Source organism: Macaca thibetana, chromosome 9 (genome assembly GCF_024542745.1).
Source record: "Macaca thibetana thibetana isolate TM-01 chromosome 9, ASM2454274v1, whole genome shotgun sequence".
In the NCBI taxonomy this organism is placed as follows: domain Eukaryota; kingdom Metazoa; phylum Chordata; class Mammalia; order Primates; family Cercopithecidae; genus Macaca; species Macaca thibetana.
This window is the reverse complement of record NC_065586.1, coordinates 88327792-88347706: the sequence shown is the minus strand read 5'-3', so window position 1 is coordinate 88347706 and position 19915 is coordinate 88327792. Positions and strand designations below refer to the sequence as shown.

Below are 19915 nucleotides of genomic sequence, written 5' to 3'. Positions count from 1 at the left end.
CTAATTTTTTGTATTTTTAGCAGAGATGGGATTTCACCATGTTAGCCAGGATGGTCTCATCTCCTGACCTCGTGATCCGCCTGCCTTGGCCTCTGAAAATGCTGGGATTACAGGCGTGAGCCACCATGCCTGTCCTTGAACACTTTTTTCCGTCTGACTTCTCTTCTGGGCTGTTTCTACTGTCGCATCAAAAAAAGCTTTTAGGCTGGCTCACACCTGTAATCCCATTACTTTGGGAGGCTGAGGCAGGCGGATCACCTGAGGTCAGGAGTTCAAGACCAGCCTGGCCAATATGGTGAAACCCCATCTCTACTAACAATACAAAAATTAGCTGGGCATGGTGGCGGGCACCTGTAATCCCAGCTACTTGGGAGGCTGAGGCCGGAAAATTGCTTGAACCCGGGAGGCGGAGGTTGCAGTGAGCTAAGATCACACCATTGCACTCCAGCCTGGGTGGCAAGAGCAAAACTCCGACTCAAAAAAAAAAAAAAAAAAAATTAACCAGGCATGGTGGCAGGCGCCTGTAATCCCAGCTACTTGGGAGGCTGAGACAGGAGAATTCTTGAACCCAGGAGGCAGAGGTTACCGTAGTAGACATTTTTTGGTCTTGTCCCTTTCTCCCCTAGTAGCAGGAAGGCCTGTGTATTTGTAGTAGATATATTTGATGCCAGTCTCTGGCAGGAAAAAAACATAGAGCAGAAATGTAGCAAGCAATAATAAAAGTTTCTTGGGTATGTGTGTCACATTTTTAAAATATCTGGATGAGCCAACAGGTTTTGTTAGTCATTCCTGTTATCATTCCTGTTAATTCTGCACTTGAGATATTCCTAGGAAGGAGTACTTTTTTGCCTTTTTTTTTTTTTTCCCAAGAGAAAAGGTTTTGATTTGTCACCCAGGCAGGAGTGCAGTGGTGTGATTCTAGCCTACTGCAGCCTCAAACTCCTGGGCTCAAGCAATCCTCCCACCTCAGATTCCCAAGAAGTTGGGACTACAGGTGCGTGCCACCCCACCTGGTTAATTATTAAAATGTTTTGTAGAGACAGGTCCCACTATTTTGCCCAGGTTGCTCTTGAACTCCTGGGCTCAAGCGATCTTCCTGCCTCAGCCTCCTAAAGTGCTGGGATTTCAGGCATGAGCCACCACATCCACAATTTCTTTGCTTTTTTTAAGGACTGTTTTTTAACTGACCTTGTTATATTTTTTCCCCCAGCTACTCTTCTTTTTAAATTTTAGTCAGTAGCAACCTAGAGGAATCTCTCCTGTGAGCAGTTTTTCACACTGAAAATAATGGACTATAACTAAAGGATAACAGGGACTATGATCAGAAACCTCTATTCTTATATTGCTTGTTTGGACTAAGCCTTACAGGATTTGCTGGGTCTTAAGAGGCCCAGCACGTTCTTGGATATTATTTATATTGTCCTTAATCAGGTTCTTTAAATTTATATATACAGTGTGAGTTTACAGGGTTTTTTTGTTTGTTTTTTCTATCTCTAGGGTTGCAATAGTTTCTAAATCTTTTGAAGGAAAAACTGATCGCACAGAAGAGTGGTATGGAACCCAGTACAAACAAGAAGCTATACCAGATGAAGTCATCAAGGTAGGGTTAGCTCATCTGTGAATAAGCCTGTGAGGAATCAGAAGGACATTGCTTCCTAGATCCACCAACTAAGACCGCAGAGTGTGGAAGACTGATGACCTAGTGTTGTCTGTACCATCCTAAGAGAAATCAATAAGTAGATAAGGAGCTGGAGTTTAGCCTTTTCATGAAGACATGATACTCTAGCCACTTTCTCATGTGTCTGTCAAACCACCAGGGTTGTGCCTCATGCCATAAAAGGTAACTGAAGTGCAGGGTACACAGGCACAGGCAGCAGAAAGGCAAGAAGAGATGGAAGTAGGAAGCATGAGAGACCAATGCAAGGGCTCCAAGGGGCTCACAGTCTTGCTGTGAACACAGGCTGAGAAGGAGGCTCTAGGATTCATACCATGTTCACTTCAGGAGATGCTATGTTTTATGCCTCATGTTATAGCACCGTTCTTTTTGTCAACATAGGGGAATTATGATTTTCAGAACAGGTATGTTAAGACAATATTTTGTCCCATTCATCAGTAGTCAGGATTTTGCTTGTGAATGTTACCTACTTATCTAGTACTTTTTCTTTCTTTCTCTTTTGATTCTCATTGGCTATGTGCCTTTGAGATTGGCTCCATTATTCCTGGGAAAAGACCAGAAAACTTTACTGACTAGATTCTAGCTAAACTCGAGTAATGGACATTTTAAAAATGTACCTGTGTAATGACATACAAAAAAGGAATTAGTTTAAGAAAGAAAATCATCACTGATACTTCACAGCTCTCTGACATATTCATAATACAGAAGGAGATCATTGAAGCCCCCCAGTGTGTGAAAATGTCCATCTCTCTAAACTGTGAGGAAAGCTGATCTTCCATGAATTAGTGCTGGGTCTGAAATAGTTCTAAAACAAGAAAGAATCCCCATGTTCACCAGATTCTGACCAGAATAAACCTGCCCTGAATGGGCTTTTTTTTTTTTTTTTTTTTTTTTTTGAGATGGAGTCTTGCTCTGTCACCAGGCTGAAGTACAGTGGCATAATCTCGGCTCACTGTAATCTCTGCCTCCCGGGTTCAAGCGATTCTCCTACCTCAGCCTCCCAAGTAGCTGGGACTATAGGCGCATGCCACCACGCCCAGCTAATTTTTGTATTTTTAGTAGAGAAAGGGTTTTACCGTGTTGGCTAGGATGGTCTCAATCTCTTGACCTTGTGATCCTCCCACCTCAGCCTCCCAAAGTGCTGGGATTACAGGCGTGAGCCACCATGGCTGGCTGGGAATTTTTTAAGAACACATCTCTCTGGGAACTCAGTAGTGAAATTACTTATTAAGTGTTTCCTAGTCCCTACTATTCAGCTGTTCTGGAAACCTAAGATACCACTTAGGAAATATGGCCAACTTGCCCAGTGCGGAAAGACACAAACACAGGAGCTAAGATAGAACCGTAAAATCTGCAAGGCTGTGCCACACCAACTAGAGATCAAATTACTGAATCCAGAAATCATAATTATTGACAATCGGTTGTTGTTGTTGTTGTTGTTGTTTTTTAATAGACAGGGCATTGCTCTGTTGTCCAGGCTGGTTGCTTTTTTCTCCTGGCCAGTTTTTTTTTTTTTTTTTTTAATGATGAAAAGCCTTATAAATTAGGTTCAACCATCAGTGGCCTGTGATCTCTCCCACTTAGGTTTTAGAACTAGGACAGGGAACAGATCCAGCCTACAGGTTGTGTGAATCCCAACCTAAATCTCAACTGTGTGTGTTTTTTTTGTTTTTTAGACGGAGTCTCGCACTGTTGCCCGGGCTGGAGTGCAATGGCGCGATCTTGGCTCACTGCAACCTCTGCCTCCCAGGTTCATGTGATTCTCCTGTCTCAGCCTCCTGAGTAGCTGGGATTACAGATGCACACCACCACACTCGGCTGATTTTTTGTATTTTTAATAGAGATGAGGTTTCACTATGTTGGCCAGACTGGTCTCAAACTCCTGACTTTGTGATCCACACATCTTGGCTTCCCCAAGTGCTGGGATTACAGGCGTGAACCACTGCATCTGGCCTCAACTTTGTTCTTAACCTTATGCTTGAACTACTGGTTCACTTAAAAGTTCACATGATCATCTGGGAGAGGTATGGGCCAGTTCTTAAGAAGTGCTGAAGGCCGAGTGCGGTGGCTCATGTCTGTAATCCTAGCACTTTAGGAGGCTGAGGTGGGCAGATTGAGATGAGGAGTTTGAGACCAGCCTGGGCAATACAGTGAAACCCTGTCTCTAATAAAATACAGAAATTAGCTGGGTGTGGTGGTGCACACCTGTAATCCCAGGGAGTTGGAGGATGCAGTGAGTGAAGATCACGCCACTGCATTCCAGCCTGGGCTGGAGTGAGATTCTGTCTGCAAAAGAAAAAAAGAAGTACTGAAGTGAGGCTGGGCATGGTGGCTTACACCTGTAATCCCAGCACTTTGGGAGGCTGAAGTGGGTGGATCAGTTGAGGCCAGGAGTTCAAGACCAGCCTGGCCAACATGGTGAAACCCCATCTCTACTAAAAATATAAAAATTAATCGGGTGTGGTGGCACACACCTGTAGTCCCAGCTACTTGGGAGGCTGAGGCACGAGAATCGCTTGAACACAGGAGGCGGAGGTTGCAGTGAGTTGAGATCATGCCACTGCACTCCAACCTGGGCAACAGAACAAGACTCTGTCTCCGGAAGAAAAAAAAAGAGAGAAGTACTGAAGTGAAAGACACCCCCTTTAGCCTGGCTTTCAGGCCATACATGGATAGTATAGCTGAAAGTATGGCTCTTATATAAATGACCTATTGTCTAGCAGTTGTGGGAATATATTCCTGGGCAGATTATTCTCCATTATTTAAAGAGCTAGAATAAACATGATCTGCATATGGACCAGTCAGCTTTTCTGTGTTCCATAGTCTCTGTTCCTCAGCTGGTCATTTTGGAGATGTGGAGAGGAAGAATAGATATATGAGCACAAAATCTTTACTAGTACTAGAAAGACCGACTCAAATTTCATGAAAACCGATCAATAGATTTGGTAGTACCTCCTTTATATATGATGGAAAACAATGCTGTGTGACATCTGTGCACTTAATACTTGCCCATATATTGAGCAGAGATACTATTTTAAACTCTTAAATCAGGCTCTTACTGCATTTGTGTGTTTCATTACTCATCCAGAAATGGCAAAATGCTGACCTGAATGGGAAATTTAAACTTCCTACAAAGAATGAATTTATTCCTACGAATTTTGAGATTTTACCGTTAGAAAAAGAGGCGACACCATACCCTGCTCTTATTAAGGTAATGTGTTTGAATCAGTGATTTTAAATTGGGGGACAGACCTAACACATGGGGGACTAGAGAAATGATTTCTTACATTTGGTACTATGTTGATTTGGGGGGGCTCACATACTGATAGATGACAAAAAAGCTGCAGAAAGAATAACTACAAGAAATATTAGAAGGTTGAAAATATTAAAGCAAGCAAACTAAACAATGCAGAATCTAGGAAATCGCTTTCTTTATAGGAGAAAAAAGTAAGTCTGAGCTGTAACTATAAGTCTGTGGAAAGGTCTGTGCCTCTTTTCCATGTCTGCTGAAGACCCAATAAGGAAGTAGGTTTGTGCTGCATCGTGGACATTAAAGATAAGAAAGGATCTCTACAGCCTGAAAGAGAGCAAGTCCAGGGGGAGCTGTTGGATTTCCTGCCCTTAAAAACATTCATTATGACATAGTGACTATATTAAATTAATGGAATAATAAACTAGTGCGAAGTGCCGTTGAGAAGTAGGGTTCCCTCCCCCTCTTTTTCAGACTATCCTTTTCATGCCATTGTTTCAGAACTTGAGTAAAGTATGTAAAAAATTGTATCAAATTATTACAGTACATTCTCCCTTCTAAACATATTTATTCTCCCTTCTAAACTGTTTGTAAACTGATGACTATAGGCACACACACGCATCTTTCTTTTTATCTTCTTCAAATGACCTGACATTTGGAAGAATTTAGATGAGTTCAGTGAGATAACAATCAGTGTTTAGGAACATGAAAATTTGTCTTAAGCAACTAGATTATTAATGAGGCAACCTTTTTTCTTTTTTTTTCTTTTCTTTTCTTGTTTTTTCTTTTTTTTTTGAGACAGCGTCTTGTTCTTGTTGCCTAGGCTGGAGTATAATGGCATAATCTTGCTCACTGTAACTTCCGCCTCCCAAGTTCAAGTGATTCTCCTGCCTCAGCCTCCCGAGTAGCTGGGATTACAGGCACCCGCCACCACGTCCAGCTAAGCTTTTGTATTTTTAGTAGAGACAGGGTTTCACCATGTTAGCCAGGCTGGCCTCGAACTCCTGACCTCAGGTGATCCACCTGCCTCGGCCTCCCAAAGTACTGGGATTACAGGCATGAGCCACCGCGCCTAGCCCATTTTTCTTTAAAAATGACATTTTAAAGAGTTTTCTATTAGCTTATGCAAAGAGAAAGTTCATTTACCCCTCCTGTTTTTTATGTATTGTTTTTATTTATTTATTTGTCTATTTATCTATTTATTTATTTATTTATTTATTTATTTTTGGAGGCAGGGTCTCTCTGTTGCCCAGGCTGGAGTGCAGTGGTGGGATCATAGCTCACTGCAGCCTCAAGCTCCTGGGTTCAAACCATCTTCTGGCCTCAGCCTCCTAAGTAGCTGGACTATAGACGCACACCACACCCAGCTAATTTGTTTTTAATTTTTTGTAGAGATGAGATCTTGCTATGTTGCCTGGGCTGGTCTGGAACTCCTGGCCTCAAGTGATCCTCCTCCTTCAGCCTCTCAAGTAGCTGGAATTATAGGTGTGAGCTACCATATCTGACTTTTACTGTTTGTTTTAAATAGGCCTTCCCAGAGCAAACTAACAAGAACATTAAACCATTTATATCTCTTCCCAGAGTTTCAAGGTAGTTTCAAGTGACTAAAGCCATTCTTAGTATAGCATGAGTGAAGTGGAGAGGCAAGATAAGTAGCTTATTTGTTCATCCTTGGCCGTGTTGGTTATCCATGGTTGCATTATTAAATTATTCCAAAACTCAGCAGCTTAAAACCACAACATTTAAGTTAGGCCAGGTGCGGTGGCTCATGCCTGTAATCCCAGCACTTTGGGAGGCCGAGGCAGGCGGATCACGAGGTCAGGAGTTCAAGATCAGCCTGACCAAAATGGTGAAACCCCATCTCTACTAAAAAAAAATTAGCCGGGTGTGGTGGTGCACGCCTGTTATCCCACCTACTCAGGAGGCTGAGGCAGGAGAATCACTTGAACTCAGGAGGCAGAGATTATGGTGAGCCGAGATTGCGCCATTGCACTCTAACCTGGGTAAGAGCGAAACTCCGTCTCAAAAAAAAAAAAAAAACGCACGCCATTTATTATCTCACACAGTTTTTTTCTTTTTTTTTTTTAAGACTCGCATTCCATTGCCCAGGCTGTGGTGAAGTGGTGCAGTCATGGCTCACTGTAGCCTCAGCCTCCTGGGCTAAAGTGATCCACCAACCTCAGCCTCTTGTGTACCTAGGACTACAGGCACACACCACCATGCCCAGCTAATTAATTGTTCAATATATCTGTAGAGGTGGGATCTCACTATGTTGCCCAGGCCGATCTCAAACTCCTAGGCTCAAGCGATCCTCCTGCCTCAGCCTTCCAAATTTCTGGGATCACAGGCATGAACCATCATTCCTGGTCTCTCACACAGTTTTTGTTTTTGTTTTTGTTTTTGTTTTGAGACAGAGTTTCTCTCCGTTGCCCAGGCTGGAGTGCAGTGGTACAATCTCAGCTCACTGCAACCTCCGCTTCCCAGGTTCAAGCAATTCTCATGCCTTAGCCTCCGAAGTAACTGGGATTATAGGCATGTGCCACCATGCCCAACTAATTTTTGTGTGTTTAATAGAGACAGGGTTTTGCTAGTTGGCCAGGCTGGTCTCAAACTCCTGGCCTCAAGTGATCTGCCTGCCTTGGCCTCCCAAAGTGCTGGGATTACAGGTGTGAGCCGCCGTACCCTATCTCACACACAGTTTCTTTTTTTTGTTTTGTTTTGTTTTGTTTTGTTTTTTGAGATGGAGTCTCGCTCTATCACCCAGGCTGGAGTGCAGTGGCACCATCTCGGCTCACTGCAACCTCCGCCTCCCAAGTTCCAGTTCAAGCAATTCTCCTGCCTCAGCCTCCCAAATAGCTGAGACTACAGGCATGAGCCACCACACCCTGCTTTTTTTGTGTGTTATTAGTAGAGATGGGGTTTCACCATGTTGGCCAGGATGGTCTCGAACTCCTGACCTCATGATCTGCCCACCTCGGCATCCCAAAGTGTTGGGATTACAGGAGTGAAGCCACCACGCCCAGCCCTCATATACAGTTTCTGAGGAGGGCCAGGAATCCAGCAGTGACTTAGTTGGGTAGTTCTGGCTCAGGGCCCGTTGTGTGGTTATAGTCAAGCTGTTGGCTGAGGCTTCAGTCATCTGAAGGTTCAACCAGGGCTGGAGGATTCTCTTCCAAGTTCAGTTATGTGGTTGTTGGCCAGCCTTTTTCACCACATGGACCTCTCTGTAGAGTTGCTTGACATGGCAGCAGGCTTCCCCCAAAGTGAATGATCCAAGAGGGAAAGTGAGTGATCAGGATGCAAGCCGCGGTGTCTTTTATAAATGCAGTCTCAGAGGTATACCATTAATTCTGTCATATTTTGTTAGTAAGGCAGACCAACCCTGGTCTAGTGTGGGAGGGGACCACCCAAGACTGTGAATCTCAGCAGGCAAGGATTGTTGTGGGCCACCCTGGAAGCTGGCTGCCATTCGCTTGCAAGGGACTTCTGCCTCTGCCTGCCTCCCAGTGTCCGGAAAGATGAAGACAGGACAGTTGGTATTGGCTTCTCTGATCTGTCTTTTTCTTCACTGTACCCCCATCTCCCTAATACAGGGGAAATAGAAGGCAGATTTCACTGTGCTACAGGAGTCTGCAGTCTTTGTCTCCAGCTTTCTACCTACTGACTCTGAGTATGTTTCAGGGCCATGGGACAGCAGCTCCAGAACAAAACTCTAACTATTGCCTGTGTTCTCCTCCTCTTGAGGAGTGATTTGATTGAACATTTTTGCTGAATGCACCTCTATTTCCCTAACCAAACTGTTTCTCCATCACAGGATACAGCTATGAGCAAACTCTGGTTCAAACAAGATGATAAGTTTTTTTTGCCGAAGGCTTGTCTCAACTTTGAATTTTTCAGGTATGTAAGATGAGTCTAGCTTATAAAGCTTCTTATAAAAATCAACAATTACATTTCCAAAAGTTATCTATTTTTCTTAAATATCCATGTCTAGAAATAAAAGGAATTAGAGTTATTTCACCTAGAAAAGGAGAGGCTGAAATAAATAAATAAATAAATAAATAAATAAATAAAAATAAAGAAAAGGAGAGGCTGGCCAGGCACAGTGGCTCACGCCTGTAATCCCAGCACTTGGGAGGCCGAGGCAGGCAGATCATGAGGTCAGGAGATCGAGACCATCCTGGCTAACACGGTGAAACCCCGTCTCTACTAAAAATACAAAAAATTAGCCAGGCATGGTGGCGGGCGCCTGTAGTCCCAGCTACTCGGGAGGCCGAGGCAGGAGAATGGTGTGAACCCAGGAGGTGGAGGTTGCAGTCAGCCGAGATCGCATCACTGCACTCCAGCCTGAGCGACAGAGCAAGACTGTGTCTCAGGAAAAAAAAAAAAAAAAAAAAAAGAAAGGAGAGGCTGTTGCTGTTAAGAGGTATTTTTTAAAAAAACGTTGTTAGGCCGGGCGCGGTGGCTCAAGCCTGTAATCCCAGCACTTTGGGAGGCCGAGGTGGGTGGATCACGAGGTCAGGAGATCGAGACCATCCTGGCTAACACGTGAAACCCCGTCTCTACTAAAAAAATACAAAAATTAGCTGGGAGCGGTGGCGGGCGCCTGTAGTCCCAGCTACTCGGGAGGCTGAGGCAGGAGAATGGCGTGAACCCGGGAGGTGGAGCTTGCAGTGAGCTGAGATCCGGCCACTGCACTCCAGCCTGGGGGACAGAGCGAGACTCCGTCTCAAAAAAAAAAAAAAAAAAAATTAAAAAAAATTAAAAAAAAAAAAAAAAAGGCCGGGCGCGGTGGCTCAAGCCTGTAATCCCAGCACTTTGGGAGGCCGAGGCGGGCGGATCACAAGGTCAGGAGATCGAGACCACAGTGAAACCCCGTCTCTACTAAAAATACAAAAAATTAGCCGGGCGCGGTGGCGGGCGCCTGTAGTCCCAGCTACTCAGGAGGCTGAGGCAGGAGAATGGCGGGAACCGGGAGGCGGAGCTTGCAGTGAGCCGAGATCGCGCCACTGCACTCCAGCCTGGGCAACAGCGTGAGACTCCGTCTCAAAAAAAAAAAAAAAAAAAAAAAAAAAAACGTTGTTAACTCTTTTTTTTTTTTTTTTTTTTTCCATTAATGAGTATACCCTTTAGCTGAAATGATTTATGTTAGCTATTGTTAGGACGACCTTCTTAGCCTTCAGGGTTTTGGATTCTGAGGAGGCCGTAGATTTACCCAGAAGACTCACTGAAGAAAGAATAAATAATTTGGGTGTTTTTATTGCTTTGGTTTTGTATTCCTGGAACTTGTCTAGAAGAAGAGGTACTAGTTACTAAATTATCCTGAGTCTTGTTTCGTCTTTTGTCTGGAGCTCCCTCTATTTCTGGCTTGATTACTTAAAAATTACTAATAAAAAGGGAGAAGATGTTTAGTAAAATTTATGAATAATGCTATTGCAGTAATTTCTCAGTGCATTTTCAATTCATCTCTGTCTTCCTTTACTTATTTGTGTGTTAATCACCCGATTCAGATTTTACTTTGTGAGTTTATACTTTTTATAATTTCATATTTCTAAAATTCAGTGGTTTATAAGATAAGCCTATCATGGTTTATTTGTTCAGTAATGTTCAATATGATAATCAGCTTTTTCATTAATTTTTATTCAGTTGGCTTGACATGAAATTAAAGGTAGATATGGTTTAAATGCTTTGGAAAAAGGGAAAAGAATCTGATTTTCCATCAACAAATATGTTGAGATTATAGTGATTATAAATATTATGGTTTTATAGCATGAGAGTTACAGATTATCTGAAACTGCTTAGAGTTTTTTTATTGTTTACACCAAACATGGGCTGTCAGGTTGTGGCTTATTATTGGTAAAGGGCATTACAAAGCTGCTTTTTATTTTTTGATATTTGAGAGTGATATTTTTAACACTGTAAGCAGCTTGTCACCACTTTCCCATTTGGCCTCTGTGATGATGAATTTCTTTAGAATACCCTTTGAGAGACCATTTTACATTTTTGTGTTCTCTAAACTGCCTAGCACATTTCCTACAATTGAAAATGTCTGCCTCCCACACAAATCCCATCCTATGGTCTGTCTTCCTAGAGGTAACCACTGTTCTGTTTCTTGTACATTTTAATTGAAATTTTCATGTGTGTGTCTATATCCTTTTCATCTTTTCAGAAATAAGATTATATTATGTGTAGTTAGCTATGGTTTTTAAAACCCTGTGATCCATATTTAAGCATATAGTATCTGGTTACAAAATAATGTATTTTTTAAATTAACACATGAACCAGAATTTAGGTATCCCAGTTGAATCCTATTATCTTTTAAAAGTTAGTTTAGTGTCTTCTCCACTTCACCAGCACAGCTGCTGTGGATACAGCTGTTTTCGTTCATTTTTTTTTTTAAGGAGACAGAGTCTTACTCTGTCACCCAGGGCTGGAGTGCAGTTACTGCAGCCTCAAACTCTTGGGCTCAAGTGATCCTCCCATCTCAGGCTCCTGAGTAGCTGGGACTACAGGCACATGCCACCTCGCCAGGCTGGATACATCATTTTAGGACACTCCTTGGAATTATTTTCTGAGCCTGAGCCATAGTGCTTTGAAACCCCAAACTTTCTGGCTTTTCACTTCCATCTGAGAAAGGTGCATAGTTACCTGTGGGGCCGACCTCTGTCATAGCCTCTCTTTTGTTTTGATGATTTTGTTTTTGTGAATTGTACCTTAAGTTTTTGAGCTGCTATTTGCCCAAAGAAGGAAATCTGTCATTGTGTATCATACTTTAAAAAATTTAATGGCAGATCATTTATTCAAATTTTCCAGTTGGAGAATATTTGGATAGCTGTAGAACTTTGTCTTTGATTTTAATTCTCTAAGTGACTACACATTTTATCCCTGTTTTTGCTTTTTTATCAGCTTTGATAAAATTGTTGGCTTTTGGCTGGGTGCAATAGCTCACACCTGTAATCCTAACATTTTGGGAAGCCAAGGCAGGAAGATCACTTGAACCTAGGAGTTCAAGACCAGCCTGGACAACACAGTGAGACCTTGACTCAACATTAAAAAACAAAATGTTGGCTTTGTTTTCAGTACATTAATTATATTTACTGTGATACAAATAGAGTGAAACTTTTAATTTGCTGCCAAACAAACCAAGCAGGCACCTGCCTTAGGCCTTTAGCACTAGCTATTTCTTCAGCCTGGGAAGTTCTCCACTCCACCCCTTAGATATCCCCAGGGCTCGCTCACTCGCCTCCTTCAGGTCTGGGTCCAGATGTCACATGATAAGAGTGGTCTTGACTGGCTATTCTTATGTAAAGCAGCAGTCTTTCTTCCCTGCTGCCATCACCCCATCATTCCTTATTCCCCTTACCCTGCTTAATTTTACCTCATAACACTGTCACCAACTAAAATGTCAAATTTAAATATATTATTATTTGTCCCCTCTAGCTAGATTATCAATTCTGAGGTCAGGGACTTTGCCTGATTTGTCCACTCTTTATCTTCAGTGCCTAGAAAAGAGCCTGGCACTGTAGTAAGCATATAATACATATTTGTTGAATGAGTGAAACTTTCACTTTCTTCTGATAAAAGGTAAGCAAGGTTGTATAGTCAGAGGAGCAGGTCGTTTAACTTGCATTTGAATCCCAGCTCTGCTGCCACACGAACTCAGGGGACCTGAAGAAAATTATGTTTCTTATCTGGGAAATGAAGTTTAGTTGATCACTGTGGTTGTTTAGTTCTTGTACTCTATAATTGTTTCTTCTTTGTTCTTTCTCATTTAACTATTTTTCTATTTTAGTTTTTTTCCCTAGTTTTGGCTGCTGTTATATGATAGAAATTATCAATTATTTTACTGACAGTTCTCTAGCTTTACTGCTTTGGGGAAAACTCAGGGATAAGTTAACATTTTCACAGGTCTCAGTTTTTCTAAGTTCATGTAATTACCACAGACACATTTCCCAGTCTTTTACTTCTGTCCACCAAGGGTGTGACTTGATTGGAGAGAGAAGGAAGACATGCAAATACTGTATGTGTTCTGTCGGCTGTGCTCCTCCCGTTAGCCTAAGCATAGCCATGCATTTTGGCCCGTTCCCACTCCTCACATACCCTGCATTTCTAACTTGTCAGTTCTGCCACACCATCTGGAGTAGGCAGTTCCTTCTCCTCCTTTGCTAACAGCAGTGCGCGCGCGCACACACACACACACACACACACACACACACACACACACACACAGAGACACATACACATACATTTCAGGCTTCTTTTTCAGACATCTTGTTTTTTTCCTCATAAGAAGAAATAACCTCAAGAATTCAACCATATCCTCAGGAAATCATATTAACCGGTGTTCAATATCTTGATCCTTCTCAAAAGGCCATATCACATTGAGAAGTAATAAAATCAGCTATTTTACTGTCAACATTTTCTTCCAGCCCATTTGCTTATGTGGACCCCTTGCACTGTAACATGGCCTATTTGTACCTTGAGCTCCTCAAAGATTCACTCAACGAGTATGCATATGCAGCAGAGCTAGCAGGCTTGAGCTATGATCTCCAAAATACCATCTATGGGATGTATGTAAGTACCCACGCCTTAGAGCCTTCCACTCATCAACATTTTTTATATTGATTTGATGGAAGCATTTTTTGATTGAGGGTATGAGTTTAATTTCTTTTTTTTTAATCTTTATGGCTAATCATATTTTCTCATTTAATTTTTAAGTTAGCTCTTATTCTAAGTGTTCAACTACATACCATTCATATTATGCAAATTTTCCTTGATTTCTTTTTTTTTTAAACGTCTTTCATCAGAATGTCATATTTTTCTACTCAAACAAAATTGGACCCTGATTTAGGTTTAGATCTTACCCATTCTGTATTTGAAATCTTGGTCTTTGGCAAAGGAAAATGAAATCTTCCTTCTTTTGTAAAACCTAAGGTTGTCATATACTATTTCCCTAGAAATCCAGATCATGAGGCTGCATATCCATACTCTTCGGTCATGTTTCTTCATTACCATGCCACTGCTTGAGGTATCAAAGCATTTCTTTTGTTTTTCTTTTTGTTAGTCGCTACATTTATGCTGATCCTCTTCATTGCAACATGACATACCTGTTTATCAGGTTATTGAAGGATGATTTAAAAGAGTATACATATGCAGCACGCCTCTCAGGTTTGAGCTATGGCATTGCATCAGGAATGAATGCAATACTTGTAAGTAAAATGAAAACCAAAGAAAAGGCACCACCCCGTTTAAGCATTATGTTGAGCTTGGGAAAACTATTAACTTCTGCATTTTTAAACAAGAAAGTTGATGGTTTTTTTCCTTGCACCTTTTTGATGATCAAAGAACTCAAATTAGTGTTAGTTCCACTAATGAATGGTTTAATAAAGTTTAGTGCATCTTGTGAACATGTATGTGTGCTACATTTATTTGCATGTTCTTCTGCCTGAGATGTTTAACATATTAATCCTGAAAGCATGTTGTTCTTTCCATATAATTGAGTATATTAACATCTGTAAGTAGAAGATATCAATAGTTGTTGTGGTGATTGAATTTTACTTATAAATAGGCTCCCTTTATTTCTGCAGATAGTAGTATAAAGTTTCTATGTTCAGATACACCTGACATTTTAATTTATTTTGTAGCATGCACCATTACCTACTTTATGTGTGTTTTAAAATAAGCATTATTAAATCCATCTAAGAAGTAACTAGATCCTTTCTTTGGAATGTGTTTTCAAGCTTGCTTATATCTCAATTCCAAGTTAACATCCCTTTTATGGCACACATTCATCTTCACTTTTCTTGAAAATGTATTGCATATTTTAGTAAAAATGAAAACGAGAGCATTTTGGGGTACTCCTTATTTAAATTCTTACACAAAAGATTTTAGGAGTTTTAAATTTTATTTATTTTCCAGTGACTTTTTTTTCTTCACATAAATAAATTCTCTGGTAACTTTTGTTTAATGTATAAGAATGTATATTAATCTAACCATTCTCAGAGTCCACAGAAGTTTGAAGCTCAGAGATCAAAATTAGCTCCAAATAGAAAAGTAATCAACTGTTTTCTCTTTTTTCTGTTGATTTTTAGTAGCATATTACCATCAAAACACATAATATTTATTTATGACAAAATGGGTTTTCTGCTAATTGTCAGTCTAGTTCCTCCAGTAGGAAACATGATGTGCTCGCCATGGCCAGTGGCCTTCCCTCCTGCTGAGGTTCTTGCCTATCATCCTGCACAGCATGGAGACTTTCATGATATTCTAGCTGCAGTGTATCCTCTACTGCTTTGGGTGCCACCATGTGAAAATATCATGATAGAAATTCTCCATTCCCCACTTTTCAAAATGTTAGGCACTTAGAGACAAAGTGAATTGTGCTGAGTTGGCTGGGCACGGTGGCTCACACCTATAATCCCAGCACTTTGGGAGGCCAAGGCAGGCAGATTGCTTTGAGCTAGGAGTTCAAGACCAACCTCCTAGGCAACATGGTAAGACCCTGTCTCTACAAAAAACACAAAAAAATTAGCCAGAAGTGGTAGTGCATGCCTGTAGTCCAGCTACTCTGGAGGCTGAGGTGGGAGGATCGCTTGAGTCCACGGAGCAGAAGTTGCAGTCAGCCGAGATTGTACCACTGCACTCCAGCCTGGGTGGCAGAGTCAGACCCTGTCTCAAAAAACAAAAAATGTGCTAAGCCAAGATCCTGATGATACATACAGTGTATCCTTCTTACACATTTGTTTTGCCATTAGCTTTTGGAACAGCAACAGAACTTATCAAATAAGCAAGTGGTTAGAATTGTGGATCCTCCGTGGCACCGTGGCTCGTGCCTGTAATCCTAGCACTTTGGGAGGCTGAGGCAGGTGGATCGCCTGAGGTCAGGAGTCTCACTATGTTGCCCAGGTTGGTCTTAAACTCTTGGGCTCAAGCAATCGTTCCATCTCAGCTTTCCAAGTAGCTGGGACGACATGTACATGCCACTATGCCCTGTGATTTTTATCTTCTTACCTCACCTGTAAAAACCTTAAGCCTGCCATTCGTTAGATATTCTTTTTGAAGAAAAAGCCACATTCTACAATTAGTTTTATAATGAGAACTTGAATTTTGATGATGTAGTATATGCCACCAGAGTTCGATGTTAGGTGAGTTTACTTACTGTTGATTTTGTTTCAGAAAAGTAAAATTATGCTTTTGGGTATAGAGATTGCTAATGGCCAGGTACTTTGGCTCACACATACAGTTCCAGCTACTTGGGAGACTGAGGCAGGAGGATCACTTGAGCTCAGGAATTTGAGTCTAGCCTGGGTACCCTAGCAAGACCCTGTCTCGAATGAATGAATAAATAAATAAATAAAATTTTTTAAAAAGATGGTTAAGCCTGGGCATGGTGGCTCACACCTGTAATCCCAGCACTTTGGAAGGCCGAGGCGGGTGGATCACCTGAGGTCAGGAGTTCAAAACCAGCCTGACTAACATGGTGAAACCCCATCTCTACTAAAAATACAAAATATTAGCCGGGCCTGGTGGCGCACATCTGTAATCCCAGCTATTCTGGAGGCTGATACAGGAGAATTGCTTGAACCTGGGAGGCTGAGGTTGCAGTGAACCGAAATCGTGCCGTTGCATTCCAGCCTGGGCAACAAGAGTGAAACTCTATCTCAAAAAAAAAAAAGATGGTTAATGTTATCTTCCTGTTACACTATATTTATATATTTATGAGACATTAAAGTGAATGTTTCATTTTTTATATGTCTGTTTTTGAATTTTCTACATGTTTAAAAATCAAGTCAAGTTGTTTATTTGGAAGTTGTTTTGTGATATTTTTAGACTTTTAATACCCTGAATTCTTTCTGTAGCTTTCCGTGAAAGGTTACAATGACAAGCAGCCAATTTTACTAAAGAAGATTATTGAGAAAATGGCTACCTTTGAGATTGATGAAAAAAGATTTGAAATTATCAAAGAAGCAGTAAGTTTTCTGAACCCTGTTTTTTTATTCATAAGATAATATTGCTATGTTATAAAAAGTTTTCATAATAGTTTTTATAAAAGAAGCAAGGAGGAAAAGAAGCATTCATAACCCTGTTGCAGTCATCTCACCTTGTCTTTGCAAAATCTGATACTCCATCCAGAAAGAAAGCCTAGTTGACTCTTGTGGACACCTGGCCTCTTCTCTGTGGGTGCCAAGAGCTCACTGCAATTCAGAGTCGCAGCTCAAAATTTCAAAGAGAAGTACTTAGTGGCTGTCAGGGCCTCCTTGAATGTTCGATCCCAACCTCCAGTTCAGAAGAACACACAATTCATCAGACTGAGGTCTGCTTTCCCACAAGACCTTGTCACAATAGAGCACACTATTTGAGTTTGACATATCTTCCACTTAAATTCAATTCATATTTGGCCCAGTAATGGAAGTACAGGATGAACAGCTCCTTCTGAAGCTAAACTGTGACCTTTTCTTGTATACCAGAAGAAACTACCATCAGTTTTCAAATAAAGATCCCATATTTTATATGGCTACTTATTTGTGTTGCTTGCTTATGGAGACTTTGGGGATGGCTTTATAGCGTAGAACCTAAAGATTCCAAAAGACATCCCTGAAAACTAGGGATAACTTTCTGAGGGACGAAAGATATCCCATAGTGAAGCACTTATAGTCCGTGTCAGATGCTGAACAAATGAAAAAGCATGCACTTTTATGTAAGGATCGGAGAGGAATAAACCCCATTCTTAATTGTATAACTTCAGAAAGGGGAAAGAAGAAAATATCCTAGTAACACATAGTTTATAGAGAATTGAAATTTGATTATAACTGGACTTTTGGAATGATTTTTAAAAGATTTATAAAGTTAATGAAAGCATGTCTCCTTCACTAGTATATGCGATCTCTTAACAATTTCCGGGCTGAACAGCCTCACCAGCATGCCATGTACTACCTGCGCTTGCTGATGACTGAAGTGGCCTGGACTAAAGATGAGTTAAAAGAAGCTCTGGATGGTGAGACTTTCTACTTAAAGCTTAATGCTTTCTTCATATTTTTCCTAAATTCATTTTGGTTTATTCTGATATTGACTGTTTATACTTTTAAATAACTTCTAGTTCTATTAAAACTGGCTGTGCCTATGTTTTATAAAAACAGTGGTGGGCAGGATGGCTATAATTAACAGTAACATATACTTTTAAATAGGTAGAAGAAAGATATTGAACATTCCCAACCCAAACAAATGATAAATAAACTTGAGATGATGGATATGCTTAATACCCTGATGTGATCACTATATGTTATATGTATATATAATAACATTATTATATACTCTATGAATATCTACAGTTATTATTTCTCAATTTAAAATAAAATAGAAAAAAAATGGTGGCTTTGAAGTGGTTTTTGCATTCAGGCAGGTTAGCCACATTTACTGTTTTTAATCTGGACCCATACCAGTTAATTACGACTATTTTTAGATTTCTGCAGACAGGCTGGGTATGGTGGCACATACCTGTAATACTAGTACTTTTGGAAGGTGGAGTTTGAGACCAGCTTGGGCAATATAGTGAGACTCTGTCTCTACAAAAAATAATAAAAATATTAGCTGGATGTGGTGGCATACACCTGTGGTCCCACTTACTCAAGAGGCTGTGGCGAGAGGATTGCTTATGCCTGGGAAGTTGAGACTACAGTGAGCCATGATTATGCCACTGCACTCCAGCTTGGATGACAGAGCAAGACTCTGTCTCTGCCTCCAAAAAAAAAAAATTTTTTTTTTCTGCAGAGTAAATGCTCTGACCCAAGTACTAACCTTGTTAATAATGAAGGTTTTTTGTTTGGTTGGTTTTTTTTGAAGACAGAGTCTGCTCTGTTGCCCAGGCTGGAGTGCAGTGGTGCAATCTCAGTTCATCACAACCTCCACCTCCTGGGTTCAAGCTATTCTCCTGCCTCAGCCTCCCAAGTAGCTGGGATTATAGGCATACACCACCATGCCCTGCAAATTTTTTGTATTTTTAGTAGGGACAGGGTTTCACCATGTTGGCCAGGCTGGTCTTGAACTCCTGACCTCAGGTGATCCACTCGCCTTGGCCTCCCAAAGTGCTGAGATTAGAGGCGTGAGCCACCGCAACCGGCCAATATTGAAGTTTTAAGGAAAGAAAAAGCTGAACTTCAAAGTCTTAACACACAATGTTCAGGCTTTTTTTTTTTTCCTGCTTTAGCATCCTTAGATCAGTTCAGTTAAAAATTGGAAAATGTATAAAGCCTAAAGAGTCATCTTTTGTTGTTTTTTTTCTAGAATCTTAAGTCTAATTTTCAGGAGTTTGGCTTGAAAATCTGAAATTCCTTGAGAGCAGTGATTATACCTTCCTTCCATACTCCTTCACTTAGTATCTAGTATAATATTATGCCCTCAGTGTGTATCTAATGAATGCCTATTGAATGCAAAGAAATTACTTTCAGGATTTCTTTATTGGGAAAAAATGTAGATTGGTATCACCCTTTATTATTGTTTTAGATTTTTTACTTCTCAACATTACCTCACCAATTAATCTCTCTTCCTGTGTGCTCAGCCATAAGCGTTAAAATACAATGAAAAGAATTCTGGGCTGGGCATAGTGGCTCATGCCTCTAATCTCAGCAGCTTTGGGAGGCCGAGGCGGGTGGATCACAAGGTCAAGAGATCGAGACCATTCTGGCCAACATGGTGAAACCCTGTCTCTACTAAAAATACAAAAATTAGCTGGGTGTGGTGGCACGCGCCTATAGTCCCAGCTACTTGGGAGGCTGAGATGGGAGAATTGCTTGAACCCAGGAGGCAGAGGTCGCAGTGAGCCGAGATCATCCACTGCACTCTAGCCTGGTAACAGAGAGAGACTCCATCTCAAAAAAAAAAAAAAAAGAATTCTGTTGAATGTTTTAATAACCTTTTATGACAAGTTCTTATACTTATGTAACACTATGCTTTTGATGTCTTCAGTGACATAAATCGAGCAAAGTACTGAAAGTCAT

General features: G+C 40.9%; 1 protein-coding gene across 2 annotated transcripts in view; it reads left to right on the top strand.

Annotated features, from left to right (window-relative positions):
• IDE (insulin degrading enzyme) overlaps positions 1–19915 on the top strand; it is a 123509-nt gene that overhangs the window by 82766 nt on the left and 20828 nt on the right. Inside the window, exons 12-17 of one of the 2 annotated variants that reach the window (XM_050804443.1) lie at positions 1498–1600; positions 4764–4886; positions 8740–8822; positions 13987–14131; positions 16781–16891; positions 17796–17916. In XM_050804443.1, coding sequence (XP_050660400.1) covers positions 1498–1600; positions 4764–4886; positions 8740–8822; positions 13987–14131; positions 16781–16891; positions 17796–17916 — 686 coding nt within the window. Of the gene's footprint in view, positions 1–1497; positions 1601–4763; positions 4887–8739; positions 8823–13351; positions 13497–13986; positions 14132–16780; positions 16892–17795; positions 17917–19915 lie in introns of both variants that reach the window. The other variant, XM_050804442.1, reaches the window with a different exon arrangement.